Source organism: Quercus lobata, chromosome 9 (assembly GCF_001633185.2).
Source record: "Quercus lobata isolate SW786 chromosome 9, ValleyOak3.0 Primary Assembly, whole genome shotgun sequence".
NCBI lineage: Eukaryota > Viridiplantae > Streptophyta > Magnoliopsida > Fagales > Fagaceae > Quercus > Quercus lobata.
Genome location: NC_044912.1, coordinates 47,315,618 through 47,329,513, shown reverse-complemented (window position 1 = coordinate 47,329,513; position 13,896 = coordinate 47,315,618). Strand labels below are relative to the sequence as shown.

At 31.7% G+C, this 13,896-nt stretch overlaps 1 protein-coding gene across 1 annotated transcript; it reads right to left on the bottom strand.

Moving 5' to 3' along the window:
- Positions 1-9,176: 9,176 nt before the first annotated feature.
- LOC115960436 (glutamic acid-rich protein-like) lies at positions 9,177-13,804 on the bottom strand. Its single transcript, XM_031079343.1, has 2 exons — positions 13,725-13,804; positions 9,177-11,313 (listed from the first exon to the last, which is right to left on the bottom strand). The coding sequence occupies exon 2, from the start codon at positions 11,251-11,253 to the stop codon at positions 9,436-9,438; it is 1,818 nt and encodes a 605-aa protein (XP_030935203.1). The 5' UTR covers positions 11,254-11,313; positions 13,725-13,804; the 3' UTR covers positions 9,177-9,435.
- Between the last annotated feature and the right edge of the window lie 92 nt (positions 13,805-13,896).

The window sequence follows — 13,896 nt, the reverse complement described above, 5'->3', positions numbered from 1 at the left end:
TCTGCAAGATGGTGTGTTAGCTCCCTTGTATGGCTGCAAATAGCATTTTATCATAGGGTATCTAGAATCAACTAGATAGTATATTAGTATTTCCCTATAAATTAAATAAATTTATCATATAGTACTTTCAGATTCACACACACAAGATATCATTGTAACCAACAATTGACCAACCAATCCAAACAGGCCTAAAGTCACATGCTACCATCACATTTTGGGTTGGATTGCCCTTTCTTCCATCGCATCAAACACATGTACCATCTAATGGAAGCATAAAAAGCTATGGAGTGCGATACAACAACAACAACAACAACAACAACAAAAACCCAAAACACCGATACAACAACAAAAACCCAAAAGACTGATACAACAACAAAAACCCAAAAGCGACTATCGGTGCTCGGTCAGTTTTTAGGGTTTCTTTTTAACATATTTTCTTAGCAAACAAACATTAAACATAAAGAGAAGACTATCCCAAGTGCAGAGAAAAGAGAGGGTTCTTAACACTTACCAGTGAAGGGCAGAGCGGACGACGGGGCGAACGACGGAGACGGTGGCGGAGGGAAAAGGAGACGTTGGAGATTCGAGAATTTGAAATTTTGAAAAGCAAAATGAAGTCTTGTCTGTTTAGCGAAATAATAGGACTGTACTAATATATAGTTACATGGTATCTCTTAGTTCGGTCGGTTTCGGGTATTTATTTATTATTTATTTTTTTAAAAGGATATATATATATATATATATTTTTTTTAGGTTTAATATATATATATATATTTTTTTTTTTTTTGATTGATGGTATTTAATATTTTAGTTCCTAAGATAAGACTTATGTTTAGATTAATCCTTTCCATTAATTATTACTTATTATTTTTCTCAAAAAAAAATTATTACTTATTATTACTTGCCTTTTTTCTTTTTTCTTTTTTTTTGGTTTAGTGTCATTTTTTTTTAATAGAGAGTTTCGAGTACACTCCCCAGATTTCTTATTCATCGTACTAAGACAATAAGACACCAATCAATTTTTGTAATTTTCTATTTATCTTAGGAAAATGACATCAGAATTTATTATACTTAAATAATTACTTCACTTTTTTTTTTTAAACCACTTCACTTATTAAAATAATTAATATAACAAAATAAATGTATTTGTTTTATTAATAATCTTTCTAATTAAATAGAATAAATACAACAATGTTAAAAGTAGTTAAACATGAGGAAAATATCATATTCTAAATCAATTATTATTATTCCAAATAAAAATAATTTGTTGTATAAAATTTATAAAAATATTCATATAAATTCCTTTAATATAAAAAACTAACGCATATTTATAGACATGGCAAACAGGCAGGTCGAGTCAAATCAATTGGATTGTGGGTCAATCGAGGTCAAAAAAATGTGTTATATTAAGCAAGTTAGAAACGGGTCAGTTCAATTGGGTTGCAAGCAGTAGGTTGGGTCGAGTTAACTCATATTTTCCACATGAATATTTTTTTAAAGTAAATAACATTTATTTGCCATTTGAAAAGTCAATAAGCAAATTACTTGATGTTAAATGCATTACTTTGAATTCACCATTTATATCAAAAATAAGCTCAGCTAAACAAATTATTATTTGTTTAATAATTTTAAAATTATACAAATTCTAATATTACTAACCAAAACAAAATAGCACAAAGGATAAGTAAAACAAATGCACAAGTTTCATTTCTATAAAATATCAACATCCAAAATATAAAACAAAATTACAAATGCCTTATTGGATAATTGATAATTTGACCCAAAAAAAAAAACATATAAGAAATTTTACATTCTTAAAAAGTAATTTTATAATCTATTATTAATTGTGGTTGACACTCTATTTCAATTTGATAATATACATGAAAGTTTGATTGTTTACTTATTTATATATGATCTCTTTTATGAATATCTTGTCACTGTTGAGCAACACATACTCCAAGAAATATTATAATTTATTTTAAAAAGCCGTTTATTTTTACATGAATTGTTAAAAAATAGGCCTAAGCATTCATAATTTATGTTGATTTTATTGATACTTTGGCTTCACTCTTTTCACACTTATGAATGTTTCTCATACATGTCTATAATTTTAAATATATGTTTTTAACTCTACTATAACCAAATTATTTTGGCACGTACTTTGTTATTTGATGTTTAAAAATATTTACTCATTATAGAATGTCTCAATCATTCATTTTTCAATTCATTTACATACAGTTATGTAAAAGTCTCAATTATTTTCTTAAAACTCACAACAAACAATTAAACCAATTTTATTTTTTTTACCAAAAAAAGTTTTAAAAAATGGTTCGAGTTATGGGTTAGGTTGGATTGGATTGGGTTGACCTGCAAAAAATGGGTTGAAACAAGTTGGGTCGGGTCAACCTGTTTTTGCTTTGAGTAAACAAATTCAAGTTTAGGTCAGGTATTTTTGAGTTAGGTCAAGTCAACAAATTCTAACCCGTTTTGCCATGTTTACACAACTTTCGATAATTAATATATGCATTTACTTAATTAGCTAATTTAAGGAACTAAGACTTTGATATAAATGTAAACTTTAATTTGTCTAGCTGGAAGCCTAAATAAATAAAATACTATTAAGAAATGCCACATATGCAGGGGCATTGGCAGGATTTTTTATTTTATTTTGGGGGCTGAATTACATAAGCATATGTTAGTCATAACTCATACATATATTATATACAATGATCATTGAAATCAAATAATATTTCTAAACTCAAATCAGTGTATAAAAATGAGTAATTTGCTATAAACATGAACACACACACACACACACAAAAAAAAAAAAAAAAAAAAAATGGCATCTCCTATAAAAGTTATCTTCAACTTTGATCTTTCATAGAATAAAATTTATTCATTATCAATTCTATAAGATTTCCTTTTCAAATCTTCAAATAAATAAATCTCTATTGCAACCTAAATTTTCTTCTAGAAAAAGATAAAATAAAAAATTCAATGTTAGCACAACCTATCAAGCACCTAAATCCAAAAGTAAAAGATAATATCAGCTAGAGGAAAAAAATAAAATAAAAGATAATAATTATTAAAAAAAAATCAATTTTGTGTGCGAATTAAACCTCATAGGTTCAAGTAATGCAATGTGCACAATGCACTTCAAAATTGAACATAGAATACATAGCACTTTAGCATTCTTATTATAAAATATAAAACAGATGGACACATGGCAACTAGGCATTTATTAGGTTTTGTTAAAAGCGATTGTTTTATTTGGGTGGGGGTTTCATAAAAACTAACAATGGAGTGTTGTGTCATTGCCATATTTCAAAGGGAGGACAGGTTTCCATGAAATTTTTTGGGGTGGCCAATTGGTACAATTGTTAAAGCCCTGCTTATTTTTGAAGAAGTGCAGCTTATTTTTATATACTATTATAAAGGGTCTTAATAGTTTTGGGGGGCCATGGCCCCTCTAATGTTATATGTGCCTCCGCTTTTGCTCACATGGCAAAACTTCATACTTTTCCACACGAAGAGTCTACCTTCATCTTCACTTATTTGACTTTGCCTTCACATAGACTCGATAAGGATGATGAAAACTTTCATGGTTATGTCATAATAGCATTTTAGAGTGAAGGATTGTGACATTGTGTGCTTAACATATATTCCTTTCAAGTTCATTGAAAAGAAATGCATTAATTGGAGAAAAATAGAAAAATTTCCCTATCTATTAAATCCAAAACTTCCAACTTCACACTCTTCAAACCAATTGAAGGTAACCCAAGGGATTAGATAGGTGGTTTCTAAGATTTCTTGATGTCTATAAGATCTTGAGTTCGAAACTTTTTTGGATAATCCCTAAGGGATTCCTCTCTGTAACCAGATGTGTATGGGACAGGACGACTGCACATTCCTAAAGAAATAATAACTCGAATAGATCTAGATATCCTTATTTATCACAATATACATATATATATATATATATATATATATATTTATATATCAATTGAAGGTTATGAAGAAAGCTAGAAAGTTTTCTTATGTAAATGACTTTCCAAATCCATTGGAAGAGCTCCATCAATTCTACCGTTAATGTTAGCATCACAAGCACTAAATTAATTTAATGGGAGGATTTTAAGGAACTGATCTAATGGGATAATAGTACTGGGCATACAAAAGAGAAATTAATGAGGAAAACACAGCAAGTCTCGATTCACAATTGTTATTACTGTTTTAAATTATGAAATTGTAAGAGTTAAACCATAAAAAAACTCACGTTCCTGAAAAATTACAAAGTAAGTTAATATATGTTTTGTTTTTTTGTTTTTTTTTTTGTTTTGTTTTGTATTGTGTTTTTTTATTGTTCAATATTTTTAAAGCGTGTCTATTGTATATTTTAACAGTTTTTTTTTTTTTTTTTGGTTAAAAGGATAGTGGACTAGATTAACCAGCCAAAGTAGGCAGAGTTATGGCTAAAAGCCTTTAGAGGGTACAAACCAATAGCATCTAAATCCAAAATTATACATAGTTCAGCAAAATAAGGACTGTCTAAAACAACAAAATCAACTGATAAGGAGCAGCATTCCTTGGCCAGGTTGTCTGCACATCTAATCGATTCCCGATACACATGGTTGACCTTGATTCGCTGGAAGTGGCTGAGAAGGAAGTGATGTCAAGATTTTTTTTTTTTTTTCATCTTAACATGTAACTGATTTTGATAATATAATATTATTAAATCCCATTAATTTTTTTTAGGTGAATTAATAGGTATTTTTAAATAAATTAATAGATAATTACTACAATGGAATAAGAAGAATGGTAGAGGAAAAACATAAAACTTACATGTTTAGTTTAGTGTCATTTTTTTATTAAAAAATGTTAAATAATTGGAGTAATTTAAGGAAATCCAATTACTCTTGAATTAAATACATATTTAAGTAATAAACATTTTTAAAGAGACCTTTTTTTAGTGAAGAATATTTAAAGAGACTCATTATGTTGGGTCAAGTATTTTTTTTTTTTTTTTTTAAATAATTTGAAGACCATGTGTGTCTTTATATATATAATTGTGGGGGATGAACTTGATTCCAGGTTGAAGCCCATAGGCCCAGAAGATCATAATTTAAGAGATGGGGCAGGCCCAAAAATGTGGATAGGAGTAAGGGTGCTTGAGGAATAAAAGACAACTCCCTGGGATATGTCCCATGGAGATCCGAGTTAGCCATCACTGCTGAGACTCTTATCTGAGGTAGTGGACAGATATGTAAGGGACCACAGGTATCCAATTCCCCTTTTCGGTCCAAGATGCCACCATTGTTAGACTCGCCTCGAGAAACATCCTAAAATGATAAGAGCCACAGGGGCAGGCACTTCCGCATTAATGAAATGTTCTCTATCTAATCTCTTCTACATTAAATGTAGATAGACTAGCCTGAATAGTGTAGAAGCCTCCAAAAGTCCTATCTCATGATGAAAGGGAGGCAAAACAGAGGGGTGATATGACAAGTATCCTCCCAAAATCTAGCTGGAAGCAAGCCAGCTAGGGAGATAAGGGAGGGAGAGATGTCTATAAAAGGGGAGAAGGTGCACCAAGAGAATGGGTTGAAAAATATTGAGAGAGAAAACTTGAGGAAGAACAAGAGAGAGAAAATTGTAATATTTGAATAGCGATAAGGGTTTTCAGCTTTCTTTCCAACTCTTTGTACCTCTGGAAAACAGTTTATATATCAATAAATAGTCTTATTGATCCTCCTTCCTTTCTAGTCAGTTGTTTAGATCTCCCATTATTGAAATTCTACTTCGTATTTCTTATAAATTAATTGTCAGGTCAGCTACTTAGTCACTATGATTCATACAATGTTTATTTTTGACGTCCACAATAATAATAATAATAATAATGAATTAATTATTTGGATGACATAGTGGGGGAATTATTAATTAATTAATATTTAGGCCTTCTCCTTAACACCATCGTTTCCACAACAGACAGTATGATAAAATTATAAAATTTACTTGCTTTATAGTACTGTTACAAAACTATTCATATTGGAACCGTGGCCAATGACTGAGGCCTGACATATAATAATGGGAAACTTTTAATACTTCAAAACCTTTCTTTCACATTTCAAAGTAGAGAAGAGTCCTTCCCATAAAAAAGTAATAATTTTTGTTCATAAATTTCTAGCCTAAAACAGGCATTCTTGATAAATCTTTTTCCTTTCTTTTATATGTTTGTGATATTTGAATTATACAATTATATATTGTTTGAAGTAACTTAGTATGCATTTTTTTTTTTTTTTTCATTTTATAGGATTAAGCCAATTTTGATCTTATTGTTGCCCTTTATAGACTTCACTGCAAAGCTTAGAAACATTAATCATCGTTCTTTATGGGTTTGGTACTTTCTTTGTTGTTATTTTGTGTCAGATTTCTTTACTTTCATAATGTCATTACAAATTGATTTTCAAAAAAAAAAAAAATGTCATTAAACTGAGAAATTAACAGGACATGAAAATCAACAATTTAAACTTCTCCCTCCTCCTTTTTTTTTTTTTTTTTTTTTTAACTTTTTTTTAATATTTATCTTTGTTCTTTAAAATGAAATTTACACCTTCATCAACTCAATGTTTGAAGTGTCACTTCTACATTATTATTTGCAAAAAAGAATATGAATCTTACTTAACTTAATTCAAAGATGAGTTTAATATTGTGCGGTTAGGGTCATGGGCTTATTGTAGGTGCATAATTAACATTGTTATATTGTTCAAAATTGGGTAAGTGTTCCTTTTTTTCCCCTGTAAGTAAAAGATTTTAACAATAAACCACTAAACAGAGGTACAACCAAGTATCAAAAATTAAGAAATTTTATTAATTATTCAATTTCTTATTTGCATGACCTCTCCATAACTTATTGCGTGGAGGCAGAGGTTATTTTGACATAAATTTGGATATGAATTAGGAAGAAAGCACCATTATGTACATTTGAAAACTGAAGGATACTTTTTTTTTTTTTTTTTTTAAATAACTATTTTCTGGCAAACTTTGTTCCTAATTGAAGCTTCAAAGTCTGAGAAAGGAAAATGTTTTGGTGTTTCATTTCAATGTAGGAATTGTAGAGGTTGCAATATTTCAGGATGCAGAGGAAGACTATGGCTATATTGTTATCTTTGAGGGTTCTTTCTATCCTACTTTTGGACATAAGAAGGAATTTTATTATCTTTATTTATTTATTTATTTATTTTTTATTTAATAAAGATATCTTATTTGAACTTAGGTTTCATGTAAAGTATTTATATACTAGATGTTAAATGTATTTCCCTTGATATAATTTTTTTTTTATTATAAAAATGCTAGGATTTAAATTGAAATAATTATTCCTATGGTCACTTTTCACTTGCATGAGAGCAATTTGGAGATTTGTTTCTTTCTTTTTTATGCGATTGATTAATTTTTTTTATTTGAAAAATAATTATCTTATTTAATTGCTAGAGCGATTTAATAATTAGATAAACTCAAGGATAAAATTAGATATTTAAAATTGGCTACCAATTTCTACTCCCACTTATAAACCTAGCCTCACATCACACGAGATGAGGCTCATTTTTTTTTTTTTTTTTTTTTTTTTTTTGAGTTTAGTATCATAAATTTTCATTTATCCTAATTTGAGGTTTAAATATTTGCCTACTAATATTACACATTTGCAAACTACTAATACAGTCAAAAGGGTCATGAGACATCTTTAAAAAATGAACACTAAAGTAGCATTGACATCATATGTTCGTGTGTGTGGATGTACTTATTTTTTGGAGCTAGCCTTATGATAATTATGGCTAAAGGTTGGACTTAAATGAGGCCTAGACATATAGTCTAGCATAGAAGAAAGAGGATACTGAACTATTCCTTTCACTAGCTCCTTGCACAAATGAGTCGTCTAGAAAAATTCAAAGCAAAAAATCTCATCACATTATTTTTTAGTATTTCTTTTTAACTAATTTACTCTTAACTTTTTAAATACTATTATACTATGTAATATAATAGTAAATTCATGCAAATAACTTTTTTCCATCCTCCCATTATTATTCTCAACAAAATAAAAAAGTTTTCATCTTTCACTTTTCCATCTTCCCAACCAAACACACACGAAAGAAAACTAAATATTTTATATCCCTTACTTTTTCATCTTCCAACTAATATATCTCTAGTGTAGATTACAATATATACAACAATGAAATTTAGGTATTTTTGCTAAATCCAAAAGTTTCCATATAAACATGTTACATTACTTGATAAATGAGTTTCTATTTCTGTTTTCATCCATATTGGGATTCTTTTCATCCATTGGCAAAAGATATAATTTTGTTAAAGAGTTGAGTATCAATAGAAATACTGGCCTTCTTCTCTAAGAGAAAAAAAAGAGAAGAAATAAGAAATACTGGCCTATTCCTATTTCTAAATTACTTGAAATAGGGTTGCATTTGAGAACAAAGATTGATTTACAACAAGGGGATTTGGAATGCATTGATTGAATTCCATGAATTTTATATCCTTCAACTTGAATGTCTTGATCATTTATATGGTCAAAAGTATTTGAAGTCTATTTTCATTGATTTTAAAGCAATGATACCTAGACAAAAAATTTCACAACATTTTTCATAGCAATTGAGTTGGCTAACATTTATTGGTTCTCATTAGTACTCACCACTAACATCACTTTTTAACCTACCATAACAATCACCCACTTTTGATTTTAAGCATCCTTACCTTAGGTTTAGTTTTGAAAACGAAAAACAAAAGTGAAAACGGATACAAAATTATCAAAGAACGAAGCTGACCCAACAACAAACCAAAATGCTCCAATATATCGTTACACTTTCTAGTGAAAAACCCCAGTCATATAATCAACATAAATGTGTAAAACGCGAAATGTTAAATCCTGGAAAAAGAGTTTCACAAAAAGCATTCAATCAAACAAAACATATCCACTCAGCCCACTTTCTAACTTTAATCAGATACCCAAACTACAGCGAGCAACGTCAAATTTTACTGATGTTATAGGAAAATTTTCAGACCAGTACCGGGTGACAGTTTGATCCAATGACATCAATACAAAAAGTTAGCAATAATTAGTGCAAGTTAAAGGAGAATAAAATCATCTGAGAACAACAAAAGCAACAGCAACAAACTCAAGCAAATCACCATCCACACACACTAACTACGTTCCCCATGTGTGTTTACTATTTTTCTCAATAAATGAAGGGTGACCACATAGCAACCAATAGTAAATGACAAAATAATCAACCAAAAAGAAACAGGATACGATAACCAAACAATGTTGCATATGTAGTTACTCCCCTAGTTTAACTTACATCACTTCTACAAAATATTAATCTTAAAGGGTTCCTGTGTATCGCAGACTCAAAACACTTTGGGAGATAGTGCTCAAGGAACCACAGGTTTGCTATCATAGGCCTCTCTTGCTTCAAGTACATCTGGATGATACCGTTTGGAAAGGACTTCAACTTGTTCAGCAAATGACTTGTTTGAATGCTCACCGATGTGTTTGACCATCTGGTCCCATCGCTTTTGACATACCTCTCCCGACCTATGCTCAAGCAAATCATCCCAGTCCACATCTTCTATGCAGCAAGCATCCAAGCTGTAAAGAGCATCCAGCAGGCGGTAGTCATCAGCATCAGCCCATAAACCTTCACTGACCATAGGTGATGTTAATTGGTTATACCACTTCATGCAGCAAAGCACATTGCTTCTGGTAGATAACTTATCACTAATGGCTTCCCAAGCGATATTATCTCGCAACATACCATGCTTAGATTTCTTTTCTTCACTGGCCTTCATTCGCAGATCCAAGTTTACTAAATCAAACAAGTTCTGATACTCCTCTTGGGACCAACGCCCTTTCTTCGTATTGGGCAATTTTATTCTACGCCATGTATCCTTTACATGAAACCTATGTTTGCCAAGCGCATCAGCCATCAATTTCCACTCTGACCCATGTTTTTTATGGAAAGATCGGATAAGTTCATACTCTTCTTGAGTCCATTTACGCTTCTCACCTCTTTCAAACAAAATATGGGCTCGATAATATACACTCTCAGTAGGCCTCCAAGGTAAGGCTGCTCCTATTTCCTTCCAACAATTTTTAATCTTACGATGAGATTTACAATGAAGAACCATGTTTAGGCCTTCATCACCTAACTGGTGTTCCTCTATGTAATCAAAAACAGCCTTTTTAACCATCTCATCTTCTTCTTGTGAAAACCTCTTACCTCGTACTAAGCTGTCATCTTGATCACTATTCCCTTCAATTGGAGCATCAGATGAAGAAAAAACCACCACATTATCTGAGAAACTTACTCTCCTAGGTGTTCTCTTCAGTGGAGAACTTTCGTTAAGATCACTGGTCTCAATATCTTTCCTTCCTTTCTTTTTTGTAGGCTCAACCTTTTCTGTGTTTTTCCTATCTGAGACCGCTCTTTCTTTTCCCATGTTATTCTTCACAGAAACATCACTACCCTCCGTGTCCCTCTTCCTTTTCTTCCCCTTTTTGTCTACTACTTTACCATCCTTGGTTTCATCATCTTCTCTTTCCACAAAGCTATTGTGCCCCTTAACTAGCTCATCCACTTTGTTATTCTCAAGGGTTTCATTAGTATAAGAAGCTGTCTCAATTCCATCTTTGCTCTTTTCCTCCTTATGCTTCTTTTTCTTTTTCTTTTTCTCCTTCTTTTCACCTGCTTCTTTCCTATACTTCATTTCATCATTGTCTCTTTTCCCAAAGCTATCCTGCACCTTAACTAGCTCATCCACTTTGTTATCCTCAAGGATTTCATTCACATAAGAAGCTGTCACAATTCCATCTTTGCTCTTTTCCTCTTTATGCTTCTTTTTCTTCTTCTCCTTCTTTTCATTTGATTCTTTCCCATCCTTTTTTCCGTCATCGTCTCTTTTCTTAAAGCTATCCTGCCCCTTAACTAGCTCATCCACTGTGTTGCCCTCAAGGATTTCATTCACATACGAAGCAGTCTCAATTCCATCTTTGCTCTTCTCCTTCTTATGCTTCTTTTTCTTTTCTTTTCTCTCTTCATTTCTCCTCTCATCCTCACTGCTCATTTTGATACTCTCCTCCACTCTCATAAGCACATCATTTTCACTTCCATTCACCTCCGATATATCAGCTTCATTTCCCATGTCTTTCTTAGTTTTATAGCCTTCCTTGCCAAGTGTTTTCTTACCCATGTAGCTAATAATCAACCTCCAACTTTTAACCTGTTGCTGCCAAAAACGCTGCTGCAGAAGCTGAAAAATAAAATAAAATGGCAGAAAATTAAAAAATATTTCCAACATGTTCATCATTTTTTAAAGTGAAGCAAAGAGATTTGACAATAAAAGGTTGTGAATGGGAAACAGATATCGATTGTGGTTGTTATTTTCTTTTTCTTCCTACTCATTTGAACTAAATAATTGACATTGTTATGCTTATAACCATGGTTTTGAAAACTGGACCAGATGGCCTGGCCGGTTCAACAGGGAACCAGGCACTAGTCTGGTCCGGAAACCCCCCCCCCCAAAAAAAAAAAAAAACCAGTCAAAACTAGGAGCCAGAGACAAAAACGGTTTTGCCCCAGTCCAGTTTTTAAAACCACGCTTATAACACTGCAATGTAAATGATGCTTTTTAACGGTAGAAACAAAATATACTAGCGATAACTTAAAACACAGAACCCAACCAGCATTATTAAATAACCATTCAACCCTCAAAGAGATTTTACGAAGTTGCAATGACTGGTACAGTAACATACAATAACAATCAGAATTCAACTGAAACCAAAAAAACATTAAGTGTAAGACTGTTAGACAATCAAGAGGCCACTTTGGAGACTCAAATATAGCCCAAAAATTCTTGGTTTTGTCTCTCCACAGCCCACATAAAGAAGTATAGATGGAATCCTAGAACATAAGGATACCAGCCACATAGGAGATTCAAAAATGAAACAGAGATAGGACACCCAAAACAACATAATCAAGCATCCAAATGATATCAGTTCAGTGTTGAGGGCATTTTTTGCAACATACCAAGGCTGTCAGTTTTGCAAAATTTGGCACCGAGACCAAAACAGAGGGGAGGAATAGTAAACCGAGCAAATTGTAATTCAATTGGTTCAGAATGGTCAGTTTCCAATCTGCTCTAAAAACTCTTGAATCAAGTTTCTAGTTGGGTTGCTGATACATAAAGATGGCAGGGGGAAAAGAACTTATTTAAACCCCTTAATATGGTCATTTACAGAATACAACCCAATCACAATTTGCTAAAATCTGTTTTTATAAGATAAAAAGCCCAGACAATGCAATAAGTAGTCAAAATTAAATATAAAGAACCAATCTTGAATGTTAAATATCGCATTAAGATTGATACTGAAAGATATCCAAATCCTTACAATGGGTCTCAGTTAGCACAATTGCCAATCTCCCAAATCCTCTACTTAACATAACACTAAATTTTCCACAAGAACTATTACATGTGGATTAAAATCTCAACCATAAAAGCTTTTTTCTTCAAAAAACAAAATTCTAATCAACAGTGCTACATACACAAAAAGTGTCAACTTTTTTTTACAACTTATTGAGATAGCAAACTATGATTAGTGTAGCATCAATTTCACTAGAAGCACCATTGACATCACTTTTATGGTACCCCAATCACAATCTGTCATGTCAATAGTGCTGAAAAACATTGTGAAATTCGTTATGTCTTTATACTTATTGAATTCCAATCTCCAATCTCCAAACTTCTAAAAGCTCAAGGTAGTAGTAAATCAAAACTAGAAAATCCCAAAATGACCATAGTTTAAATAAAAAAAGAAAACCCATTAAAAAAAAAACAAGTTTCAATCAAATTGGTCGCCAAAATTTGAGTCAAATTCTCTTTTTATCAAAAGCCCAAAACTTCCCTCAACAACACTGGCCTGAGATAACAATCATATTACTATTACTTAGAATATAGAGCTCTAATCCAAAAGCATAACTAAATATATCAATTTAGCATAGCTTTAGCTTCAGCTCAAGACTAACATTACCCAAAGAAAAAAACCTCCAATCTCTCTCTCTCTCTCTCTCACACACACAGAAATAACTTCACAACAAAGCTGAAATGACCCTAGTTTTATTAAGGTAGCAGTAAAGCAAAACTAGAAAAATCCCAAAATGACCGTAGTTTAAATTAAGAAAGGAAGCCCATTAATAAAAACAAGTTTCGGTCAAATGGGTCGCCAAAATTTGAGTCAAATTCGATTTTTTTTATCAAAAGCCCCAACATTTTCCCTCAACACAACACTGACCTAAGATAACAATCATATTACTATCACTTGAGAATAGAACTACAATCCAAAAACCTATAAATTTCATATTCAAATGACTACATATATCAGTTTTTTTAACATATCTTTAGCTTCAGCTCAAGACAACTTTACACCAAATCATAAAACCTTCAATGTCTCATACAATCACAAACACACACACACACACACACACCACATAGATATAAATTCACAAAGCATACAAACATATCCATAATCATTCATACTCCAACAAAAACACCATATTAGATCAATTTTCAGACAAAATCTAAATAAATAAAAAAATACCCACAAATCCACAGATGACCATACCCAAACCCCACCTTTCAAACCCAAATCAAAAAACAAAAATTACCAAATCTTTGTCACCCAACCAAGACCTGAACCAACAAAAGAGGAGGAGAACGATCGGTGGCGTTTTCCAGTGTGTGATTCGTTACCTGTGGTAGTTGCAGAGGTGGTGGGTCTCTCCCTGCCAAACGCACACAAACCTAGACTCAAACCCAAATCCAAACAGAAGCACAAAT